Source organism: Staurois parvus, unplaced genomic scaffold, assembly GCF_062004578.1.
Source record: "Staurois parvus isolate SC_StPar_1 unplaced genomic scaffold, SC_StPar_1.0 ptg000105l, whole genome shotgun sequence".
NCBI lineage: Eukaryota > Metazoa > Chordata > Amphibia > Anura > Ranidae > Staurois > Staurois parvus.
Window position 1 is genome coordinate 6266787 of NW_028317901.1, and position 26104 is coordinate 6292890.

Sequence of the window (26104 nt, forward strand, 5' to 3'; positions counted from 1 at the left end):
ATGACCCAGCACTATTCCTCCATCCATCTGTCGCTTTATCCCCTGTGAGTGCATATCTTAGGGTTTTTAATACATTTTTGGATTTGACTTACTACACTATGCTGGTAAGCTGTTATATTTGTTCTTGGATTTAGATATGCTTTATGTTTTCAACCTTCATCTTCCTTTCCTTGCTATTTGTTTGGCGGGGGAAGATCTGTCATTCACTATACATGTTTCACAGGCTCCTATTCGCACATGGTAAGGCCATGTAGGCGCAGGAGCTTTAGAAAAATATGATTCATACCACTTATATCTAGACAGGCAAACCACAAAATTACATTAATAAAATTAAACATTGGGTTTATTGTTTTCTTTTACATCACAGACATTGCCTCTTTGTGATCTTTTTCTCTGTGAAATCTGGAAGCTCTGCCTGCAATATAATAGTAGGATAGCATCCAATACCACACCCAGGTACTATACTAAAGAGTTCCACTTTCTGAAAACAATGCCAAATTGTCATTCACTGATCTCTTTAAATGAGAACCTAAACCCTTCAACAGAAAATGTAGACATATTATAAAATGGATATGTAAACCACAATATTGTGGATATTCTATTTTAATCTAGTTGAAGATTTCTGCCATTTCTTAAAGCAAGACTAGCTATTCTAAAACCTTAGCTTCACATGTAGTAGGGAAAAAGAAGCCAGATCTCCCATGGCTGCTGTATGGTCCACATGCTCTCCCCACCGCTATCCTGGCTAGGAGGTATGATGGGCACCCCTACCGATCAGTAAGGAAAAAAGGAGAGCAGGAAAGTGCAAACCACACACTGACCACAAGGCATCTGGTTGACGTTTTCCTAATCCTGTGCACTTTTTAGGTTAGTGGGAAGCTATGTAGGACAACTTACACTGGCCATTCTCAGATGGATTCTTTTTATTTAGCCTGCAGGCTGAAAAAAATAAAATCTAACAGATTCCTCCATCCACCCTATACAACATGAATAGATTAATCTAAATGTACAGTACCTAAACATTGCCTGCATCTGATTTAAAGCAACCACTGTTCAGCCATTAATGTTCTGTCCAGCTCTTTCAAGGGGAGGGTGGTAAACCATGAATCACCAAACCATGGTGTAGGGTCAGGTTAAAGTGGCTGTAAACCCCTACTGTACATATACCCAGTGAAGTGACTGGCCTCAGGTGATACCTGAGGCCAGGTGAAGAAAAAACAAATCCTCCTACATAAATTGTTTCTGGTAATCTGCAGTCTTCTCTACATCTGTTTAAAATGCAGAATTTCTAAAGCTTGTCTGAGCTTTCAGAAACCAGGGGGGCAGAGAAATGAAATTATACACTGCACAGCTCAGTGAGGAGAGCTCTGAGAGTTTATTAAAAGGTAGGGAAACACCCCCCTTCACACAGCACACAGGAACAGGGCTGAGGCTGTCAATCATAGGCTGTGTGATGGAGCTCCCTCCCCTGTCACTTTTTTACTCTTGGTGTCAGGAAAACTTGACACAAGTAATGCATGCTGATAGCAGAGGAATGAAGCAGCAGACAGAAATGACACTTAGCTTTCCTAATTGAGACAAGTACTCACTATAGAGGAATATGCTTTGTTTATGTTATGTCTGAGGTTTACAACCGCTTTAAACAATCATGCAGGTACTGGTAGGTAAAAGTTCAAATGTGTGTTGGCTGTTTTACACTTAATTGTAAGCATGTCTAAAATTGTGTCTAAAGTACAGATGTGTTAATGCACAATAAACTCATTTATATATATATATATATATATATATATATACACACACACACTCTGTATATACAGTATAATGAGAATGTAGCCTTATGTAGCTGCACTTTCATTAAAAATATTAAATTTTTTTCTTTCCCCAGTGTTCTTTAAAAAAAAATGCAATATACAGGATTTATCCTTAGTAAAGGTAACCCACTATATTGGTATTTTTTCACAGGCTACAGGAACAAGTACAAAAGTTTATTGAAAATGCAGGTATATCTTAAGAAAAATAAAACAGAAAGGTTACCATAAACCAGTAAACACACTACATAGGTACACACACACATACACAGTTAAACAGTTAAATACAAACTCATTTTCTTCAGATGTGCAGAATCACGCATCTGCTGTTGACTTTTATTCCCCGCTAATAAGATCTGACAATAAAAATTCCCTTGTGTTGTCAGTGCACCTGACTTGTAAAACTCAACTGGATTTTCTTATCTCTATACTCATCTATCACTTCCCTTTGAATTCAGTAATTATTGTATTGCAAAAGCCCAACTTTTTTTTTAGTTTTCTATATAGGAATGACTATGAATGTGAAAACAACCCAAGGAAATGTTTTATCCATGTTTTATCATATCTGATAATGGGAGAGGAGGGATCTATCAATGTAATTGAAATGACTTAACTACCAAACTGTATTGGCGTTTCACTCACCGTTTGGTAAAAATCAGTTAAAGCACTCATTCGGTGCAGTTATCATTTATTAACTACATTTATCAAATGTTATAGAAAAAAATACTGTTCTGCCACTTACTTAGTAGCATTTCTCATAGTGACTATAGTAGGCACATTGATGGTGATGTGTGTGTGTATTACACATCATTTTTTGGATAAAGAATTGTGCTGTTACCAAGTGGTGGTCTCTAAAGGCTTGTTCACGCTAGGTGCAATGGGACTGCAATGGAAAATCTGTGTGCAGTGGGTACTGTCAATACACACATGCCTACATGCCTCTAATTGCCCCTGAACTAGCCCATTTCTGCATAATCCTTGTCCAATGTGCAACTGGCTGTCCAAATCATGGAACATAAATGAATAAAAAATATGTAGCATTTTCAATGTCTTCAGTTTGTTATTAAAAAAAAGAACTAGTGATTTATTGATGTAAAGGCAGCTTTTCAGAACATGCGTTATAAAGTTACTACAAAGGAACACTCTTTGTTGCAGTAAGATACCTGGTACTGCATCTTGGCCATCTTCATTAAAGTGTACAACAAAGGTAATATTAATACAAATAATGAAGAGAGACAAGGGGTGTGATTTACTAAAGACAAATAGGAATTTTTTCTTAGCTTAGCAAATGTGATATAAATTCACTTTACAAAGAATATCCAATCACTTGCAAGAAGAATTGGGAGAAAACAGTATTTGGCCTGCACATGATTGTATGATGGAAGTCAGTCGAGCTTTACCTCATTCATTAAACCAAGTGGAAATTCCCTTTCAAAGTGAACAGCCTTTTTGCTTTTAGTAAATCAACCCCAGGGTGTTCCAGTTTCCTGATGATGTAATAACACAGTCCATTGACAGTGTGGGGTTGATTTGAAAGGCAAATATGAAGTGCAAGTTAAGTTGTACTTTGCAAGGGAATTTGCTCCAGAGCATGTGAATGAGCTGAATCTTTTTGGATTTCCATCATCCAATCTTGTGTAAGAAAAAAACACTTGACTGAGGGACCTGCAGAGTGCCAAGGCTCCTGTTATCTATAAGCACCCACAAATTAGACCGTCCCTTTTTCCCCCGAAATGACCAGACAACAACATTTTATTTTGGAGTTGAATGGTCTTAGCAGCCTTTTATTACAAGACCTTAAATACAGTATTAAATGAAAAACTTGGTGCATAGAATACAGTCAATGCATAACCAATATCAGATTTAATCCTGCCAGGTCTAAGGTCTTTGAAGGCTGATATAATCTCTGCAAACCGGTTGTATCTGCCACCTGATAAAAAGGCCTCCAGCCACAATTACACCACATCCGGGACAATTTAACCACTTATAGTACTACCAGATACAACCTACCCAATGTTACTGAAGTATTATTAGTAGGGGACACCCATACCTAAGATGGGCCCAACCCCTAATTCTCCACAATTTTGAACCAGCACCGCCTTCAAAGACCCAATAAACTCCCCGCCAGCTGCTATGACAAGAAAATTACGAGTAAACAAAGCGGAGAACCACAACCGAAGAACCTAGATGCACCAGAACATGCCTACACCGGAACAAAAGTAAGGTGGTCCACCCAACGAGAAACAAAGCCAAGGGAGGGAGGACGGGAGAAACCTTTCTGCTGTTGGCGCTAGGTCCGACTGAGCTCCGTCAAGAACTCCCTCCCTTCTACACACTATAAGACACTCCCTATGCCTCAACCTCTCCAATCCTATAAGCCCAATACATTACTGAAAAATCAATCCACTAATACTCCACATTTCCTGCACTCCCCAGTCATGTTGTCCCTCCTCTTAGGTTCACTCAGATCCCGGCCATTTACTGTTTTTTGTTTTTTCTTGATTGGGTATTCTTTGCGAAGTCAAAATTCACAACATTCACTCAGCTCTGGGCCAAATTCCCTTGAAAAGCGCATCTTCGCTTGTAAAGTTAACACCTTATTTGCCTTTAGAAAATGAACTCCATATTTAAAAATGGTTTTAAAATAATAAAATGAACATCAACAAGCAATCAGTTTAGTAGGAGCAAATACATGGTAGGTTGGTAATGTGTACCATTATAGTTATATGAGTCTGTGAAGGTTTTGCTGCATCTTATATATTTTAAATACAGAAGAACTGTGTGGTTATGTAAGAGTCACAATGTTTCCAATGTCGAAGTAAATTCTGCATGTACAGTGTGAGTTTAGGCAATATAACCGTCCTTGTCAGAATGCACAGCATCCCTCCAGCTGTATCACCTACACTGCTGTTTGACCTTCAGAAAAGATGATGTGACCTTCATCCTGTTTACTCCTGCTCAGCATGAAAAGTATTCAGGAGGTGCTGCTTCTTCTTCTTGGTCGTATGACTTTGCGTTTTGCTGTTTCATCTTCTACATCACTTTCACAGTTCCTCTGAAATAAAGGAAATAAAGTTGTATGTGTACCTGGGGAACATTTCTGTGCTGATCTGTCCTCATCAGGAAAGTTTGAAGATATAATAAAAAGTGTTTAATATTCAGTAAAAGGTTGTGAATAGACCAGAAGGTACGTGGGTGTTTTTCTTTCATAATTGCTCATTAAAAAATATAAAAACAACTGTAACTTGGCAAAATTACTAGAAAAATACTTTTACAAAAACTGTGACTATGAACAAAAAAGAGCCTAGAAAATACAGCAATTAATTAAAATTTCTTGTATTGCTAATGACAAGTAATTTTTACTGGGAACATATGAAGGGTGCCATTGTTGACCTTGCCTTCTGAAAGTGCTGGTTGCCTGGCTGACAGTGTGAGCATATGGTGTTGTTTCTCTTTTACTGCTCAGTATCACTGATCCAGCTTGGACTATTGTAAGCATGCATATCTCATACCTGAGTGATCCCTGTGGAAGCTTCAAATCACTGTAGTATTTGCTGCTAGAGTGATATGATATATGAATGGTGGCAATGTGACCCCCTATGCTAACTATACAGAATGGCAGCCGCTCAGCAGTGGACCCAGAAGACTGCTACTATCACTGTAGTAACAGCAACTACTACAGATAGTTTCAGCTTCCAAAGGGATCACTCAGGTATGACTATGAACAAAAGTAGAGCTTAGAAAATACAGCAATTAATTACAATTTCTTGTATTGCTAATGACAAGTAACATTTACTGGGAACATATGGAGGGTGCCATTGTTGACCTTGCCTTCTGAAAGTGCTGGTTGCCTGGCTGACAGTGTGAGCAAATGGTGTTGGTTCTCTTTTACTGCTCAGTATCACTGTTCCAGCTTGGACCAATGTAAGTATGCATATCTCATACCATACAGAACGGCTGCTCAGCAGTGGACCCAGAAGACTGCTGCTATCACTGTAGTAGCAGCAACTACTACAGATAGTTTCAGCTTCCAAAGGGATCACTAAGGTATGAGATATGCATACTTACATTGGTCCAACTTGGATCAATTTACAATACAATAAAAAATAATACCTAAGCTTCAGCTTGATGGTGGATACCCAGCCCAAATTTGTATAGGGCAGTAAAGGGTTAGAATCTCTATGTGGTTTTTGCTGCTGTGCAGCACTACATCAGAGAGATGTCCACTCACTTCCTTCCTCTTTGACATAATATCATAATAAGATGTTAGAAATAATTTCCATCAGGGACACAGAAAACAATGAAAGAAACTCTTTTTAGTAGACTAGTTGAAAGCTAGAACCCTTGTCAGCTTCCTATTGCTATCTGTGTTTCTGTTGGAGATTTCCCCTAACTTTGTGTGTGGTGATAATGTCACTGGCACAGGAAGTAAGGAGAAGCCTCCCCAACAAGACCCCAAGACATCAGAAAAAACCCAACAAATGACCTAGCTATTCCCCATTTGACCCAAATCTGGAAAAATGACCTTTTTGGTTGGAGTTGCACTTTAGGAATCCAAGCATTAAGCAGTGTGCTGGACCACTGAGCGAGTATACACTGATCAGCCCTAACATTATAATTACTGACAGGTAAAGTGAGTAACATTGATAATCTCCCTACAATGGCACCTGAAAGTGGGTGGGATATATTAGGCAGCAAGTAAACATTTTGTCCTTGACATTGATGTGTTGAAAGCAAAAAAAAAATGGGCAAGCATAAGAATCTGAGTGCTTCTGACAGGGGCCAAATTGTAATAGCTAGACAACTGGGTCAGAGGAACTCCAAAACTGCAGCTGTTATGGGATGTTCCTGGTCTGCAGTGCTCAGGACCTACCAATAGTGGTCCAAGGAAGGAAAACCGACAAACCAGCAACAGGGTCATGGGTGGCAAAGGCTCCGTGATGTGTGTGGGGAGTGAAGGCTGATCCGTGTAGTTCAATTCAACAGATGAGCTACTGTAGCTAAGAATGGATTAAGGAACACAAAAATGAGTTCAAGGTGTTGACTCCAAATTTGCCATCTGTGGGATGTTCTCAAAAAGCATGTTGTCAGGGTAAGGAGCTTAGCATCGGTGCACATCTATGCACCAACGCCGGGTACCCGTCAGCCGTGCCGGTGCGCATGCCCACGCGAGTGCGCACGCCGGAGTGCACAGGAGGGCTATTTAAACCCCCGCCGCACTTAGACTGGTGCCTTCTGGTCTACTACATTCTGTGCTTGTATCCTGATTCCTTTTACCTACCTGATTTGACCTGACTACGATTGAACTCCGCCTGCACCAACCCGGCTCATTCCTTGACTATCCGCTTGCCTGCTCCTCTGTACCTGATCTGCCCGATTGATCCTGACCTGGCTTGTCTGACGCTGCTACCTTTCCTGCCTGTGACTATCGCTGGCTGCCAGCTGCCACGGTTGTCCAAACCTCCGCTGTACCTTTCTGCTGCTGCACCTGCTCACCTGCATCCGCAACTGACCTGCATCCTGGTCTTCCGGGTCATCACCTGCTAGCTGTCACCGCAGACCCGTTAGGCACTCGTGCCCCTCCTGGCTTGGTGCCTTCTGTTTACCCTATCAGGGGTCCCGAGCGGGAGTGGTAAGAGGACGTCCTCTCTCCACGTCAGGCTCCCCAACCAGGTAAGTGACACATGTCCAATCCATGGAGGCCCCACTTCACAAATTACAGGACGTAAAGGATCTGCTAGTGACGGATTGGTGCCAGACACCATAGCACACCTTCAGAGGTCTAGTGAAGTCCATGCCTTGATGGGTTTTATTGGGTGGCCATAATATTATGGCTGATCAGTGTAAATGCTCCACTCTTCCCACATTATGTCACAAAATACTGAAGACTCAGTAGAGACTCAGAACAATGCTAAAGAGGTACTATAACTGCTGAGGGCCCCAAAACAACCATATGAGATCAGCACAAAAATCACAGTAACTAAAATATAGATTTTTACCAATCTACTGTCCTCGTCATGAAGTACTTTCTTCTTCAAGGAGCGGCTCAGATGATTGCAGAGGGATACAACACTGTAAGAAAGCTGAAGAGGGAGGACAAATAACGTTAACTTACAAAATCAACCGGCACTGTGCACAATTCTGGCTGGTCTGCAAAATGTTAAAGAGACCCTGCCAACAACTTATAAAGTTTCAGGTAGAAGCAGAGAAAAAGCAAGTATTTTACTTTCATACCTGAGGTGTTTTTTCTTTCAATAACTGATTTTTAAACTTGATAGAAAATATGACAATGCCAGGAAGAGTCAATTTTCTAGCACAGTCCCCTCATTCCTTAGACATCATAGTCCTCTCCTCTGGGAGTGTCTTATTACTGACTGGGGTAGCTCAGCTCCTGTGCCCCTTACCTTTATCTAGCTACATAACCTTTTATGTAGATGGCGTGTAAGCAGGTGCTTTCAAGGGGTTAATGTTTTTTCTCTGCTAGCTCATGCTCTGCAGTTATCTGAGCCAAGTCCACTGTCCTTCTTGTGAAAGTCTTACAAATTTGTTGTGTATACTGTGCCCCGCCGAAACTCTGAGATCCACCCATCCCTTATAAAAAGGGCTCTTGGGTGCCCAAGAGAGTTCCACATGAGAGGCCTAGCTGAATTGCTGCTAAAATGTAGCTTGTTGTGTTCCTGGGCTAGCCAAGGTAGCTCCCTGGGGACTTGCTGCACCTTTTTTAAGGATCACTGCCAATCATGGACTATATGTGCTACCTATTGTGGATTATTGCCAATCACATACTGTGTCTCTAATGGACTCTAAGGACTTGCTACTAGTCAGGTATGATCACCCTATGGGCACTAGAGCACCTTTGTTTATGTGAGAAGTTGCTTTACAAGAACTGTTCCTGTAAGCTTGCATTTCTTCAGTAAAGTTCCCGTTAACTGTTGAATTCCTGTTCTGAAGTCTCTTCCCAAGTGGTGTATTGCATGGTGTATCCAAACAACATGGTTTGAAACATGGGGACTGTAGGTTAGAGTAGATGCGGTACATTTTAGTCCAGCATGTAGTATGCTGTCTAGTGTAGGCTATATTGCCGTTGCTAGGAACAACCATACATGTGTCTTTGCTAAGGGCAGCCAACCAGCCAGGAAATGGTTGACAGTAGGGTGACAGTAACTCTGGTAGTGAAGGGGGTTAAGTGCTTGGCACCTTCACTGCAGCCGGTTCCCCATATCTTGGGACCGGACCTGTGGTATAATGTACCTAGAAATCTAGCCTGGGAGGTCACGGGAGAGTTATGTTATGTAGAGGGGGCCCCTGAGAGACAGAGACAGCAAGCACATTGTCACAGAGTGATGTTCATTTCTGTCTCCATTGGTAACTGTAGACATGTCACTGAGAGTGAGGCGATGGGTATTGTTGGGTTGGTGGTTACCGGTGCAGGCTCTTCTGTACCGGTTCCTAAATGTTGCACACCTGGGAGTTGGTGCTCTCTAACTGTGGTAGTGTCTGTAGTGCTTAGTGTTAACAGTACAGTCAGTCAGCCTGGGGTTGCTAGAGGGTTAACTGTGTTCAGTGTGGCTCGCTTCTAAGTCTGGAATTATGTCTTAATGCTGATTTTTTTGCATGACAGTAAACTCCTGCCTAAAATCTATGCAATTAACACATGTAGTTCTAGTGTCCCCCACTAGGGTACCTAAGCCCTGCCCACAGGCAAGGTGTTGTAAAAGGAATGCTATATAGTTTAACTTGGGTAACAGCTATGATCTAGCTGGGGCTGATGACATCACATCAAAGATTTCAGAGCTCAGCAACAGTCTCGGGTCTTCTGGATGTCTACACAAGGGAGGTTTTTAGAAGAATTCTTCAATAGAGAAAACGGTTTATTAACATGTGGGGGCACTTTTAACTCAGCACTTCAAACAAGGGTATTTATATATGCTAAATTTTGTCAGGGCATCTAAGTTTCAATGACCTCGGGTCATAAAAGGGTTAAATAAGATATAAGCTGCTTAGGTTTTAGACTTGTATAAAGTAGACAACCAAGTGAAACCACCAGTGAAGCAGAGCTAAGGAGGGTTATGATCTTATGGAAGGAGCCATGCAGTAACCATACTAAGCAATCACAGTTTTATTTGTCAATCTACATTAATCTGTTACATGTAGATCTGTGATTGGTTACCAAGGCTTAAAACATATCGTTATCATTTTGTGTCATTAAAAAGCTATTAGGGTACATCCAATGAAAAATGTGTCATCTAATAAGGAGTATGTGGTGCTGTATATAAGGTATTTGTGACAGACCCAGACAGGACAGGGGCTTTTGGAGGGGACTAAAGGCTAGCCTCTTGCCTACTGACTATGGGCCCTGGCATTTGAGGGGCTCTATTATTTGGGAGATGTGTGCCTGGGGGACCTTTGAAGTAGTTTTACTTTGGATTCAAGTCCATGTCTCCCTAAGACACACAGACTCTGAGAACTGGAGGACCTGCATTCAGATTTTGGGCCTCTGTGTTTTGTTGGGGTATAGAATCAACAGCCCAAACCAACATTGACTTCTTCAACCCCCTCCTAGACTCAGAGACTCAAAGCAGATGATTATAATAACCTCAAAACAACCTGATGTTGGGGTCTCCTGCTGTTATGCGTAATCTGTTTATTAAGTGTTTACTGTTATAATGTGTACCTGTGTTTGCCTATCCTGTCTAGGTATAAAGTGTATTTCTCCCATTGTGTAATTTCCCCATTGTGTGCCTCCTAGGTGTGAATTCCCATTGCTAATTGAGTAGCCTATTGTTTCTGTCTGGATGTGATTAGTTTTGTGTCAATTTTACCTGGTTACCTAACCATTGTGTGATATTTACCCCAATGAATAATATTTGTTTTTATTGTTCATGTGGAGACTACCCCTATTTTCGAAGTGTATAAAAACCTGTAATTCTGTTCATAAAGGTATTCCTTTGCTTTTTACCTCAACATCTTGTCTGTGTGTGAGGCTTGGGGTAAAGGACTGGTATTAGCTAGGCTGCCGGAAGGGTTTGGAGTCAGGAGGCAATGCTTGGCAGAGGCACCCAGGCGGCATGCCAGGTGGTCTGTCACAGTATTAATTACTAGTATCTGATTCACTTTATCAATGTATTACCTTCCAGCGCTTCCGAATACATTGCTTCCTTAAGTTCTCCAAGTTTATAATGGACTTTTTTCTTACAAAGACTTGATGCTTATCTTTCGGCTGTGAAGAAGAGAAGAAAAAAAATATTACCTGATCAGTTATAGTGTACAAACTATGCATGTGTGTGTGTGTATATACACATATATATATATATACATATATTTATATAGTTCCATGCTGACAACACCAAAGTCATATATATATATATAATTACCTTAGTGTTGTTGGCATGGAACTATATAAAAAATTTAAATATTTTTTTCACAAAGATATGAACACTAAACTTCAAATATTACAAATATTTAAAAGCTATGCTATAATTTTGACATATTTCTTGTTATGGAGATACGATATGTATAAAGTAGTATTGTCTGATATAAGAAAGTTATCATATTGGACACAATTTATAAATGTGCTTAAATAAAAAACAGTCTCTTGCCAACAGCCAAGAAACAATACAAACAGCTCCTGTTTTATATACTTTGACAAGTCAGCGGGGTAAAATTGATGTTCACTTTTGACTGCAGTGGCAAGGAAATTGAAAGGAGCAGGATGGTAAACTGTTCTAGAACAACTGAGTTTTTAACAGTGTATGTGGTGTTCAAGAGGAAAGTCATACCAATGTTCATAAATAAATCTGCTAGTTTATGGCCAGGTCAAAATGAATGTAAAGGTACAATTTTTAAAATAGTAAACATGTCATACTCACTCTTTCTGTGCAATGGTTTTGCACAGAGCAGCCCAAATCTGCCTCTTTTGGGGTCCCCCACTGGTGCTCCTGGCTTCTCCTCCCTAACAAGTGCCCCCACTTGCTATGATTACATAGCTAGATAAAATGTTGTTTTTATATTTTCTATTTGGCTGAAATTTAGCTTGAACAGAAAACCCTGCCTTAGTTAAAATAGATATAACATATAGTATATAATTGCTACAAAAGCCATGTTAATAAAAATGATCTTTCTATTTTATTCTGCAGCTAGCTACGATTTCCTTAAAGAAAAATATGGTGTCTGCAGAGAGCCTGAAATTGAATTTTATGCATCCCCTGCAAAAGGAATGAATGATAGATCACCCGAGGGCATTTTCTTGGTGGGTGGCTCATGGTTTCTCACAGGTGCAACACTTTTTGATTTTTCGGTCCTTTCCCACCTGGAATGTCCTCCGGGAGTCTCAGGATGTTCCCCCAGCGGAATGTTTTCGGTACCTTCAATTGCGGCACTGGCTACTCTCGCTGAGGGCCACTTCTGTTTTCCCATATCAGAAATCTGCCTTTGAACGGCTTTGCCAGCAGCGTCCGGGCGCCCCGGGCCTTATCTCCCTTCTTTACGCAGCTTTGAACAGATGCTCGTTGCACACTTCTCTTTCATATGTAGTTCAGTGGGAACGCGACCTGGGAGTGGCTGTGGATCCGGAGGACTGGAATAAAGCCTGGTCACTCATAGCTAAATGTTCGTTTAATACGACCACGCTGGAAGCAGCCTATAAGGTATTGTTTCGTTGGTATTGGGTGCCGGCTCGTTTGGCCCAGGCTAACCCAGCCTGTAGTGATCAATGTTTTCGGGGTTGTGGCCATCGTGGCGATGTACTGCATATCTGGTGGTCATGCCCGAGGTTGGTTCGTTTTTGGTCTCGTGTGTTTGGCCTCCTTTTCACTTTGTTTCATCTCTCCATACGCCGGGATGCTCGGTATGCTTTGCTTCATTGCCCCATGCCGGGCCTCTTGGCTCGTCAGCAGCGGTTGGCTTCCTATTTGTTTTTATTGGCCACTAGGACAATTGCCCAGGCCTGGAAGAGTCCGTTTGTACTTTTTCAGGGGGTGCGGGATCGTATGACTACTATGATGCTCAATAAACAGATGTCGAGTATATGCAACGACTCTCAACATAAATTTTTGAAAATATGGGAGCCGTGGTTGCAATATGCCTTTCCCACGCTCCCCCCAGCCAGTGTAAGGAGGTAATGGAGTTTTGTATTGGCGCTCATGGACCCTTGCTCTTTGGTGTGTGTTTTTGTTTTTGTTTTTTTTTTCTCTTTCTTTCTTCTCTGCTTTTCTTCTTTCCTTTTCTGTTTGTTTTGATGTGACAGTGGACAGCTGTCTTTAGTTGGGATAATCTGAGTTTCACTGATGTTATTGTAACCTATGTGCCATTGATAGCCCCTGCGTGGGCATACGTTTTGCCTTATTGGAATTAGAGCGTTGTCTGCTCTATTATGCATTTTCTATCGGTGCAATTGATAGCCCCTGCGTGGGCGTGTTTTGTTGCCTCTGTTTTATACTGTTTAAAATTAATAAAAACCATTGAAATACAAAAGGAATGAATGAGTTAGATGAGATTATTTTAAAGAGTCCTAAAACTAAAGAGATTTTGGAGGCCACTTCTTCTGTTTTCACAATAACCAAACCCCTCTAGTGGTAAAGGTAAGTAAGGTAAAGCCTACATCATCTACTCTAGAATAATCCATCTAAGAATATTAAAAATGTTTTGCCAAAATAATGTACTGAATATAGTTCAGCTGAAGTGGATTGCATTTTTCACAACAAAAGTGGAGTTGCACTTTAACTAGCCATCAGAAATGAGCTAAGCAAAGTCTGGGTCAGCTTTTTTCAGTATATAGTGTAGTTACAGTTAGACACTGTGTTATTTTTGTTTGCCTTGAACAAGTTTTGCATGCCACATAAAAATCTACAGGAGTGCAAAATCTAATTGAAGTAAGGACATGCAGGTTAAAAAAAAATAGTTTTTGTAGAGTTTTTTGGAGCGGAAAGGAATGAATAAATGCTGTACAACCTAATGTGCAATATCTCTCTGATTCAGAAACATGTGAATAAAAAGCTAGGAGGGGAATCTTGTGGCTGAAAAAAGTACAATATTACAAATATTAAGTATAACTTTTACTATTTTTCTACTCTACCTTTAAACTCTAAAACCGAATTCAGAACAAAGAAGTACAGGGCCTCTTTTCTTAACATTTAATGATTATAATTGATTTGGGTTTGAAAAAGCAATAACCATTTGAATCTAATAAAGCAAACACATTTACAGGATGCTCTTTGTCCCCTGTCACTTTTTAAGTACTTATGATTTGTTTGTGATAATTTTCAGAAAACATCATAAAATGTTGCCCTAAAAAAACAATAATTTTGACTTTTTGCTATTAAACATGTCAAGTAAAAAAATAAAAAAAATCAAATTTCGTCATAAATTTAAGCCAAAATGTATTCTGTTACATGACTTTGCTAAAAAAAATTCCAATATGTTTAAATTAAATGGTTTACGCAAAAGTTTTGGCATTTACAAATGGTGGTACAGATAATGGAATTTCTTTTTTGTTTTTTCTTTTTACTAGTAAGGGCGGCAATCAGCGACTTATAGCGGGACTGCAGGACTGCGGCAGGCATTCTGACACTGGGGGGAACTGACTTGATGTCACTGACATCCCTAGTGACACCAATGCAGTGATCGGTGCTAAAAAAAAAGCACTTACACTGTACTAATGGCACTGGGCAGGAAGGAGTTAACATGAGGGGCGATCAAAGGGTTAACTGTGTGCTGTTTTACTTTGGCTGTGTGTCTGCCTGCTTCACTGTAATCACACTGCTTTGGATGGCTGTGCTGCACACAGCCATCCACAGCAGTGTACACGAGCTAAAAGGGAGAACTGTATTGTTTACATACAGTTCTCCTCCCCGTCAAAGATCCTTGGCAATCACCGGCTGCCGGCGAGTAATCACCATCCTGAACCCGGTGATTGACAGCTGCGGCCTCGAATGGCGGCGCGGGTAGGGCGCACGCGCGCCCCCCATCCAGAAGTTGCAAAATCACACACACACACATACAGTGGGGCAAAAAAGTATTTAGTCAGCCACCATTTGTGCAAGTTCTCCCACTTAAAATGATGAGAGAGGCCTGTAATTGGCATCATAGGTAGACCTCAACTATGAGAGACAAAATGAGAAAAAAAATCCAGACAATCACATTGGCTGATTTGGAAAGAATTTAATAGCAAATTATGGTGGAAAATAAGTATTTGGTCACCTACAAACAAGCAAGATTTCTGGCTCTCACAGACCTGTACCTTCTTCTTTAAGAGGCTCCTCTGTCCGGCACTCATTACCTGTATCAATGGCACCTGTTTGAACTTGTTATCAGTATAAAAGACACCTGTCCACAACCTCAAACAGTCACACTCCAAGCTCCACTATGGTGAAGACCAAAGAGCTGTCGAAGGACACCAGAAACAAAATTGTAGACCTGCACCAGGCTGGGAAGACTGAATCTGCAATAGGCAAGCAGCTTGGTGTGAACAAATCAACTGTGGGAGCAATAATTAGAAAATGGAAGACATACAAGACCACTGATAATCTCCCTCGATCTGGAGCTCCACGCAAGATCTCACCCTGTGGGGTCAAAATGATCACAAGAACGATGAGCAAAAATCCCAGGACCACACGGGGGGACCTAGTGAATTACCTGCAGGGAGCTGGGACCAACGTAACAAAGGCTACCATCAGTAACACACTATGCCGCCAGGGACTCAGATCCTGCAGTGCCAGACGTGTCCCCCTGCTTAAGCCAGTACATGTCCGGGCCCGTCTGAAGTTTGCTAGAGAGCATTTGGATGATCCAGAAGAGGATTGGGAGAATGTCATATGGTCAGATGAAACCAAAATAGAACTGTTTAGTAGAAACACAACTCGCCGTGTTTGGAGGAGAGAGAATGCTGAGTTGCATCCAAAGAACACCATACCTACTGTGAAGCATGGGGGTGGCAACATCATGCTTTGGGGCTGTTTCTCCGCAAAAGGACCAGGACGACTGATCCATGTACAGGACAGAATGAATGGGGCCATGTATCGTGAGATTTTGAGTGCAAACCTCCTTCCATCAGCAAGGGCATTGAAGATGAAACGTGGCTGGGTCTTCCAACATGACAATGATCCCAAACATACCGCCCGGGCAACGAAGGAGTGGCTTCGTAAGAAGCATTTCAAGGTCCTGGAGTGGCCTAGCCAGTCTCCAGATCTCAACCCCATAGAAAACCTTTGGAGGGAGTTGAAAGTCTGTGTTGCCCAGCGACAGCCCCAAAACATCACTGCTCTAGAGGAGATCTGCATGGAGGAATGGGCCAACATACCAGCAACAGTGTGTGCCAACCTTGTGAAGACTTACAGGAAACGTTTGACCTCTGTCATTGCCAACAAAGGATATATAACAAAGTATTGAGATGAACTTTTGATATTGACCAAATACTTATTTTCCACCATAATTTGCAAATAAATTCTTTCCAAATCAGCCAATGTGATTGTCTGGATTTGTTTTCTCATTTTGTCTCTCATAGTTGAGGTCTACCTATGATGCCAATTACAGGCCTCTTTCATCTTTGTAAGTGGGAGAACTTGCACAATTGGTGGCTGACTAAAAACTTTTTTGCCCCACTGTATATATATATATATATACATACGTGATTTTGCACACCTGTGCTGCCCTGTAGCAGTGTAGCTGCTATTGGGTGGTCGGGAAGTGGTTAATAAAGCTTTGACAACAAAACCTGGAAGTTGATTGGTTTCTATGTACAGCTGCACCAGATTTTGCACTCTCCAGTTTTAGTAAATCCCCCTAAAGTATTTTACTAAAAGATCAAATTACTAACACATACTGTATAACCGTGAAAAGGAGAATATGTTGTAAAAGTAATATCATGTGGTGTTTGGTGCGGCCTTTGAAGATGTAACATACCCCATCTTTTTACTATTACATTCTTTTTTAGTATTTGTTTATTTCACATAGAATGGAGAAGGGTGCATATTTCTGCCTAGTTAACTTGCTTTGCTTTTTCTTGATATATTATTATTATTATACAGTATTTATATAGCGTTAAAAGGTTTGCTCAGCGCTGTACATTATAGTGGGGGGACAGAACATGAGACAATACAGTAACAATACAATACATGAGGGGTTCGAGGGCCCTGCTCTCTCGAGCTTACAATCTAGGAGGGAGGGGATAGTGGTACAGGAGGAAGTGGCTGTGGGGGATGGAGTGGTGGGAGGAGTGGAGGAGATCTGCTGTTAGGTAGGCTTCTCTGAAGAGATGGGTTTTCAGGGTGCGCCTAAAGGTGAGGAGGGTAGATGACAGTCTGATGGATTGGGGTAGTGAGTTCCAGAGGATGGGGGAAGTCCTGGAAAAGTCCTGCAGTTGGGCGTGGGAGATGAAGACCAAGGAGCTAGAGAGTAGGAGGTCTTGTGAGGAGCGAAGAGTATGGGTTGGGTGGTATTTGGGTATCAGGTCGGTGAGATAGTTTGGGGCAGCGTTATGAATGGCTTTGTATGTCTGTGTTAGTAGTTTGAATTTAATGCGTTGGGCAATCAGGAGCCAGTGGAGGGAATGACAGAGGGGGGTGGCAGAAGTGGAGCGGTTGGTAAAGTGGATGAGTCTGGCCGCTGAGTTCAGGATAGACTGAAGCGGGGATAGTCTGTGATGAGGTAGGCCGGTGAGGAGGGAGTTGCAATAGTCCAGACGTGAGATAATGAGGGAGTGAACGAGTTGTTTAGTAGTGTCTGGGGTTAGGAACGAACGTATTTTGGAGATGTTGCGGAGGTGGAGCCTGCATGAGTTTGCCAACGATTGGACATGGGGTTGGAAGGACAAGTTTGAGTCTAGAGTGACACCTAGGACTTTGGTTTGCGGGGTGGGACTGATGGTGGCATTGTTGGTTGTGATGGAGAGGGTGGGGGGGGGGCACGGGCTGGGGGGAAAATCAGGAGCTCGGTTTTGGAAAGGTTAAATTTGAAGAAATGGAGCGACATCCAGTCTGATATGTTGTTCAGTAGGTGGGTGATATGTTTGGAGACTGAAGGGGTGAGGCGAGGAGTGGAGAGGTAAATTTGCGTGTCATCGGCGTAGAGGTGATAGTTGAAGCCGAGGAAGTGTATCAGTTTGCCGAGGGAGGAGATGTAGATGGAGAAGAGAAGGGGCCCGAGGACAGAGCCTTGGGGGACTCCAACAGAGAGGGGGAGGTGGTAGCGTTATAGGTAACGCTGAAGGAGCAGAGTAAAAAAGTGAGCGCTAATCAGTTCAGCAGCTGTACACTCCCTCTTTAGAACAGACAGGTCCAGGGTCACAGCAATTAAGGATCCAACACAGAGTTCCCCTTAAGGGATGTGTGGGTGTTGCTTTTGTAGCAAATAGAAACCTCCCACTCTGGATGGAATCGGAGTAACACAGCTTCTGAAAAAAAGGGTACTCCCCATGCGGGGTCAAAGCAACAAGGTGCCCATGGTGTGATAACGTTTGGATAAAGCAAATTTTATTTGAAAGGACAAAGGATGCATCCAATAGACAGCAACAGGAACGGCAGATGGCAATAAAACACTAACCGTCCCTAAAAGGAAATGGCCGCCGGAGCTCCCCGATGCTCCGACGGCGTGACGTCAATGGCGCGAGCAGGCTCCTCCTTACGTGTTACGTGCCACCGGCTCACCCTCTGACGATGTGCGTGGCACGTAACACGTAAGGAGGAGCCTGCTCGCGCCGTTGACGTCACGCCGTCGAAGCATCGCAGAGCTCCGGCGGCCATTTCCTTTTAGGGACGGTTAGTGTTTTATTGCCATCCGCCGTTCCTGTTGCTGTCTATTGGATGCATCCTTTGTCCTTTCAAATAAAATTTGCTTTATCCAAACGTTATCACACCAGGGGCACCTTTTTGCTTTGACCCCGCATGGGGAGTACCCTTTTTTTCAGAAGCTGTGTTACTCCGATTCCATCCAGAGTGGGAGGTTTCTATTTGCTGCAAAAGCAACACCCACACATCCCTTAAGGGGAACTCTGTGTCGGAGCCTTAATTCCTGTAACCCTGGACCTGTCTGTTCTAAAGAGGGATACTCTTCCAAGGGCTGAACCAGATGTACACTTCCAGTGACACCAGGGAATAACTATCATACACTGCACTGTATCAAGTGCGGTTCCAGTGAGTGGGCATTTCTTACATTCCGTATTGAGGAACATCCACTGATCGGGAATAACTGAGGACTATTGATTTAAGCGCTGCACTATTTCTTTGATAACGCTGAAGGAGCAATGGGATAGATAGGAGGAGAGCCAGGAGAGAGCGAAGTCCCTGATGCTGAGGGAGTGTAGTTTATTAAGGAGGAGGGGGTGGTCAACTGTGTCGAAAGCCGCGGAGAGGTCGAAGAGTAAGAGGACTGAGTAGTGGCCATTAGCTTTGGCGGTTAGCAGGTCATTAGTGATTTTGAGTAGGGCGGTTTCGGTGGAGTGTAGGGGACAGAAGCCAGACTGTAGTGGATCGAGGAGGTTGTTGCCAGTGAGGTGGGCGCTTAGGCGATTGTAGACTAAGCGCTCAAGATCAGTAATTACAGTATTTATGTACCTCTAGGCTAAATGTTAGCTCCAGTTTTCCCCTGGAGTTCTCAAATTTACATAGTTAACTTCTGTTTTTTGAGGGTCCTCTCACACGGGTGTTCTGTTTTTTTCATCAGTTCAGTCAAGTTTTTTCCAAGAAAAAACTGATGAGTTCACATCACTTTTTCATCAGTTTACATCCATTTTTCATCATCTTACATCCGTTTTTTTACATCCTTTACTAATGCGAAAATGGACCTTTGTCCATTTATATCCTTTATTCATCCATTTACATCTGTTTTTCGTTCATTACGGGGTTTTTTTACAGAAGAAAAGTAGGGCCCGTCACACGGGCGTTCCATTTTTATGCATAAGTTCAGTCACGTTTTTTCCAAGAATAACTGGATCAGTTCACATCAGTTTACATCCGTTTTTCATCAGTTTACATCCATTTTTAACATGCTTTTTAAATGCAAAAACAGACCGTATGTCGATTTACATCCATTTATATCCTTTTTTTGTCCATTTACATCATTCTGGGGTTTTCTTTACAGAAGAAAAATAGGGGTTTCTTCCGTTCAAAAACATGGATTTTAATGGATGCAGACATTAACGGATGTAAATGGATGATCATCCGTTTACATCCACTAGTCCATAGAAATACATGGGTGTCCATTTTTCATCCTTAAACGGACAGATGAAAAACAGACATATGGAACGCCCGTGTGAAAGAGCCCTAAGGGATTTCTTCCGTTCAAAAAACAAATGTCAACAGATGCGGACATCTCCTAGATTGTAAGCTCCAAGGAGCAGGGCCCTCCTAGCCCTCTTGTATTGAACTGTATTGTTGCTGTATTGTCTCCCATTATATTGTAAAGAGCTGAGAAAACTGTTGGCGCTATATAAATCCTGTATAATAATATAATAATAATTAAGGGTTGTAAACAGATGATCATTTACTCTGCTAATCTGTAGAAATACATGGGTGTCGGTTTTTCATCCACAAATGGACAGATGAAAAACTGACATACAGCACGCCCGTGCGAAAGAGCCCTGAAATACAAATAATGGCTTTTTAATAATAAACAATCATAATAATTAGTATTTTATATCTGGAGTTCAGCTCTAAAGAGGACATCATCCCAAAAGTAACTCTTTTTTGAATAGGTGAAATCTCATATATAAATATCTGGTAAAATTATATTTTTTCTATGTGTAAACAGGAAGATCTCATAATCACATTTACTTTAGCATTTATTGTCTGAACCACTTAAAAAGAACAGTCATTGAATTTTATCCAAAATAAGTTCTGTGAACATTCCGTAGATTATTCTTAGCTTCCTGTCCTCAAGTCTGACCTTGAGGGAGCAGCTGGATTAGCCTAGAATGTGATGAGTTCCATGTGCAGATCACATTCGGACAAGATCATACGTCACATAGACATGTGCTGTACAGGTGAACCTCAGCAGTAGACAATATAAGAGAGAAGATAAAGCGACTATATATTACATACACATCTCTTTCTGCATCAGAAAATACTAAACTCTGCTTACAGACATATGTTTGTAGCACCACTTGACAAGGAATTTCAGCAGTGAGAACTGCAATTATCATACACCAAGTTTAAAATGAACATCAATGATACCTGACAAATCTGGCCGAAGGTAAAAATAGTTGCAACTCTGACATAAAAAGCTCATGCTTATATAGCTATCCCAGAAATATTGTCTTTTAAAAGTGAAGAAATAATTTTTGTAAATCCTGAATATTCATATAATCCCTTTCAGGTTTTCATTTCTTTATTTTTTTTATTCCTAACTTATTTATAACTTTATTTATAAAAAATCAAGTGTTGTTGCGCTTATGGGTGAAATGGCAATGCAATGCTAAAGAAAAACCAGCAGTCTTAATTTGTGAACCAATATACACAAAAACAAACAAAATACTATTTGGACCGCTCATAAACTAAATTACAATACAATAAACAACAAATAATAATATTGTTACACATGTGATAAATACCGTAAATAATAGTAATATTCAGTCCCAATTTCATGAGGATAAAGTGCCCAGGTATGAAACATTTAGTGGTGAGCTTCATACAGAAATGACAGGTGCTCCACTGTGCTCAAACGGTGCCCCACATGGATGTGCACTCACCGTCATCTGTGGACCACCTATCTCTAGGATGGTCTTATGCGCTTTGTTTGGGACTAGCCCAATATGTAGCAATATAGATGGCACCAATATCCATATTGCCATTTTCTCCAGGAAGGATATTGGTGCCTATATTACCACATATTGGGCTAGTCCCAAACAAAGCACATAAGACCATCCTAGAGATAGGTGGTCCACAGATGACGGTGAGTGCACGTTCATGTGGGGCACCGTTTGAGCACAGTGGAGCACCTGTCATTTCTGTATGAAGCTCACCACTAAGCATTTCACTCCAGGGCACTTTATCCTCATGAAATTGGGACTGAATGTTACTATTATTTATTTATCACATGTGAACCGTATTTTTATTTATTGTTTATTGTATTGTAATTTAGTTTGTGCGCGGTTCAAATAGTATTTTGTTTGTTTTTGTGTAACTTTATTTATACATTTCACCAATAAGAAGAAAAATATATTTCAAGACAAAGCATGACATACCAGTTACGTACAACTTTATTATAATTGTCACAGGCATGCTGTAAACAGGAGGCACATCTTGAATAGCAATCAAAAAACCTACAGTAACTAGGTCAGAGATGAAGTCTTTGTAGAACACCCAAGTCCGCTGTGTGTTGTTAATGTGACTTCCTGTATTGGCAGTGTGGACGTTTAATGACTGCGTTCTCCAAAAAAAGAGGGAAAAAGAAGAAGGGGTATGTTGGGGAAGGGGGGGGGGTGAATAGAGCCGGGTTTGGACTCCTCTCTGACGTCTCCCACCGACCAAGAGGCCCATTAGTTTCAGTAAACTTTTTAGGTGTACTCGCTCTGTCTTCTTGAGGTTTAATTGGTAGGCTCAGGAAGTGTTTCCAGGTAATTACTGTATTGTGATTGGGCCTTTGTTTAGTAATTATAAGACAAAGTATCTCAGAATATAGTATTTTTACATTTAATATGATACAAAAAAAGTTGTCTCCTTGGGGTGATGTTGGTACAGCATATTACTGGTTGACACTGACTGCTAGATCCTAGATGGCAAACAACCTAGTGTTAAACGGTTGGACCAAGTTGTATTTGATTTAGGTGACTCTATCAAACACACAGCAAAGCTCAAGTCAGCACCAGTCTCTGTCCCCTCCCTCTGCGCAGAAGTAACGTTTTTTTTCATTACTTTCCATTATGTGGCCCAGGATTGTGTTTGTGTGAGTTAGGAGTTACACTTCTCTCTCCCCTGCATCATTCCCCAGCACAAACACATCACTCCCCAGTGTCCATACCAGAAGTAAGATTTTCCTCCAGTACACAGAGCTCTTGCACCAGTTTTACACCAGCAGAAATACAGTATGTGCATGAATCCACAAGTAAACAGTCTATAGTGTGTGTGCATTAACCTCTCAGTTATCAGCCCCCCACAGAAGAAGCTAGGGTGCATTATCCCCTCATTACTCATTCCTCTGCACTTATGTGATAACCCCTCAGTGCCCATTCATTAGCACTATCTCCTCAGTGCTCAGTCCCCAGACCTGTATGGTTACCTCCCATCTCATTTTGGTTAACCACCTACCGTTGGCCGCACGATTATATGCAGCATCAGAGCAGGTGGGTTCAACACCAAGTGGCCGCATATATGCATCTCTATGTGAACACATTACTGTGTTGACAGCGCACTCCATGTGCGCTCCCAGCACAGTAACATTTGGGTACAGAAAAGCTCCCAATGCATACTTGCGATCAGGAGCTTTTTGATCAGGTGACCGCTGTGACTGCTAATCACAGCAGTCACATGATTGAAATGTCCACCTCCTCCTCCCAGCATTTAGAACCTCTTAACAGACTGCGAGGTGGCGATGACAAGGGGTTAACCCTAGTGATGAGGTTTGAGTTCATGTTTCCCTGTGAATCCTCCATGTTCAAGGTTCACAGACTTAGCAAACTAACACAGGTATTCACAATATCAACCATAAAGTACTGCCTGGCCTTTGAACTTAGGTCAGCTGACTAGACCAATAGGAGACTTTGGGATAAACCAACTCTCTATAAAAAGGATGAGGTCTTAACAACCATATTAATGGGCTTTAGCTGTGATAGGGAAAGCATAGGCAGTGCTGCTGACAAACCTCATTGAGAGAGATTAGTGTCAGGCTTGTAGGTCCTGCCAGATCTGTTAAAGTGGATTTAAATCTCTACTGAATGTAATGAAGAAAGCAGAATGCTGTGTACCTTAGATAATTGGAGGGTGGGATAGGAAAGGTTTTTTTTTTTTTACTTTTTTCAAGCTTTTTTACATTTTAATGTTGATGTCAAATAGTTGCTTTACTGCCTGACCCTGTCCACATGCACTACAGTGATAGCAGGCTGCATGTGTTTTTTTCATAAAGCATATTTCCTTAGTTTTGCTGCAATTTTTATTGGCCCTTTTAAAATGGTGACAACATGGGAATATGCCTGGGCAATGTACATCAGCACAGATACTTTGGTAGAGCATGTGATAGGGTGATTTATTGGCAGGAGAGTGTGAGGGCAGAGGCGGACTGACAACTCATGGGGCCCCTGGGCAATAGGGGATCATGGGGCCCCTGTGTCCTTGCCCAAACCCCAGGCCCTCGGGCAGTGCCCAAGTTTCCAAATGGTCAGTCCACCCCGGTGTGAGGGTTAGCTAAAACACAAAGTTCCCACACAAGGAACACTCACAAGGATATCTGTATCACCAGCTGTTAATACAGCCAGCACTTTAAATAAAAAAGACTTTCCAAGTAATATTATCATGTCACAGTTTATATGAGATTGTAATGATTGGGTTTACATCTAAATTACCAAGCTACACAAATTCTTTGAGTTCCAGTGCTGGGGTAAATTTTCTTATGTGCCCTGCCTGCTTGCACAGATCTGTATACCCAAATTCCTTTTAAAGACCAATATTTATTTGCAACACCTGATTGGTAGCTAACTTTTCAACTCTCAACATCTTAGCTTTTTTTTTTCTTTCTATTAATTGAGATATTCTCCCCATCATTTTACTAACACATGCAGATGCAGTGTGCCCTGTATAAACTGTATGTGGCTACATACAGTATACAGAGCTGTGTTCTGGCAGCAGGAAGGAAACTTTCCACCCAGATCCCGAAACAAACTCTGCTCAGCCATTCACAGGAAGCCTTGTATTTTCTAAATGAATATAAGGCTTCTTCTGAGTGGCTGGGGTGGAAAGGTCAGTGAAGGACATCACGATCACCAATTAGAGGAAGCCGTGTATTCATTCAGAAAATACAGAGCCTGCTTTGAATAGCTGAGCATCTCCCAGTCTGAGTTTGTTTCGGGAGTGGGATGGGCAGTTCCAGATGGGCAGTTCCAGTTCCTCTGCCTGAACACAGGGCTGTATACACTATGTCAGTGTTTCTCAACCTTTTTTCAGTCAAAGCACCCTTTCAAATTATGGACAGTCCTGAGGCACCCTTTAAAATTATGGACAGTCCCGAGGCACCCTTTAAAACTATGGACAGTCCCGATGCACCCTTTAAAACTATGGACAGTCCCGAGGCACCCTTTAAAACTATGGACAGTTCCGATGCACCCTTTAAAACTATGGACAGTCCCGAGGCACCGTTTAAAATTATGGATGGTCCTGAGGCACCCTTTAAAATTATGGACAGTCCTGAGGCACCCTTTAAAATTATGGACAGTCCCGACGCATCCTTTAAAATCATGGACAGTCCCGAGGCACCCTTTAAAAATATGGACAGTCCCGAGGCACCCTTTAAAATTATGTACAGTCTTGAGGCACCCTTTCAAATTATGGACAGTCCTGAGGCACCCTTTAAAATTATGAACAGTCCCAACGCATCCTTTAAAATCATGGACAGTCCCGAGGCACCCTTTAAAAATATGGACAGTCCCGAGGCACCCTTTAAAATTATGGATAGTCCCGAGGCACCCTTTAAAATTATGGACAGTCTTGAGGCACCCTTTAAAATTATGGACAGTCCTGAGGCACCCTTTAAAACTATGGACAGTCCCGAGGCACCCTTTAAAATTATGGACAGTCCCGAGGCACCCTTTAAAATTATGGACAGTATTGAGACACCCTTTATAATTATGGACACTCCCGAGGCACCCTTTAAAATTATGGATAGTCTTGAGGCACCCCATTCAGCAAATATATTTCTTCTTACCGTATGTGCATTAATCTTTCATCTGCCTGAACATTTTTTGCATTTCAGTACGCAGCACACGTGTAATAACCCCTCCATGCCAAGTCTTCTGTGTAACCCCTCAGCACCCAGTGTATGTGTGATAATCCCTCGCATTTATTCAGCATGCCAAATATCATGATTATCTCATCTCCACTGACTCTGGTCAGTGGGAATATCAGCTCCTAAACAATTTAAACAATCCATTGCAACAAAGCCCTGTCCCATCTCCCACATCCCCACCACTACCTCCACTGTTCCTGGACATTGTCCCAGTTAATAACCCTGATTGCATTTTGGTGTCTCCTTTTCAATCTTTCAATCAGCTTCTATGCTGCTGATCTAATGACTCATTTGGGACTTGTCTCTACTCTTGTCATTTATCTGTATAGCTATGATCACACTTTTTTTTGTGATTTTGTTGCTAATTAATAAAA

At 41.7% G+C, this 26104-nt stretch overlaps 1 protein-coding gene across 1 annotated transcript in view; it reads right to left on the reverse strand.

Annotated features, from left to right (window-relative positions):
- Window positions 1-1971: 1971 nt before the first annotated feature.
- The window catches only part of DAPK2 (death associated protein kinase 2), a 126528-nt gene continuing 102395 nt past the window's right edge, over window positions 1972-26104 (reverse strand). Inside the window, exons 10-12 of the mRNA XM_089671448.1 lie at window positions 10939-11028; window positions 7808-7891; window positions 1972-4863 (exon numbers count right to left, since the gene is read on the reverse strand). Of these exons, the coding sequence (XP_089527574.1) occupies window positions 4783-4863; window positions 7808-7891; window positions 10939-11028 (255 nt within the window). The 3' untranslated portion in view covers window positions 1972-4782. The remainder of the gene's footprint in view (window positions 4864-7807; window positions 7892-10938; window positions 11029-26104) is intronic.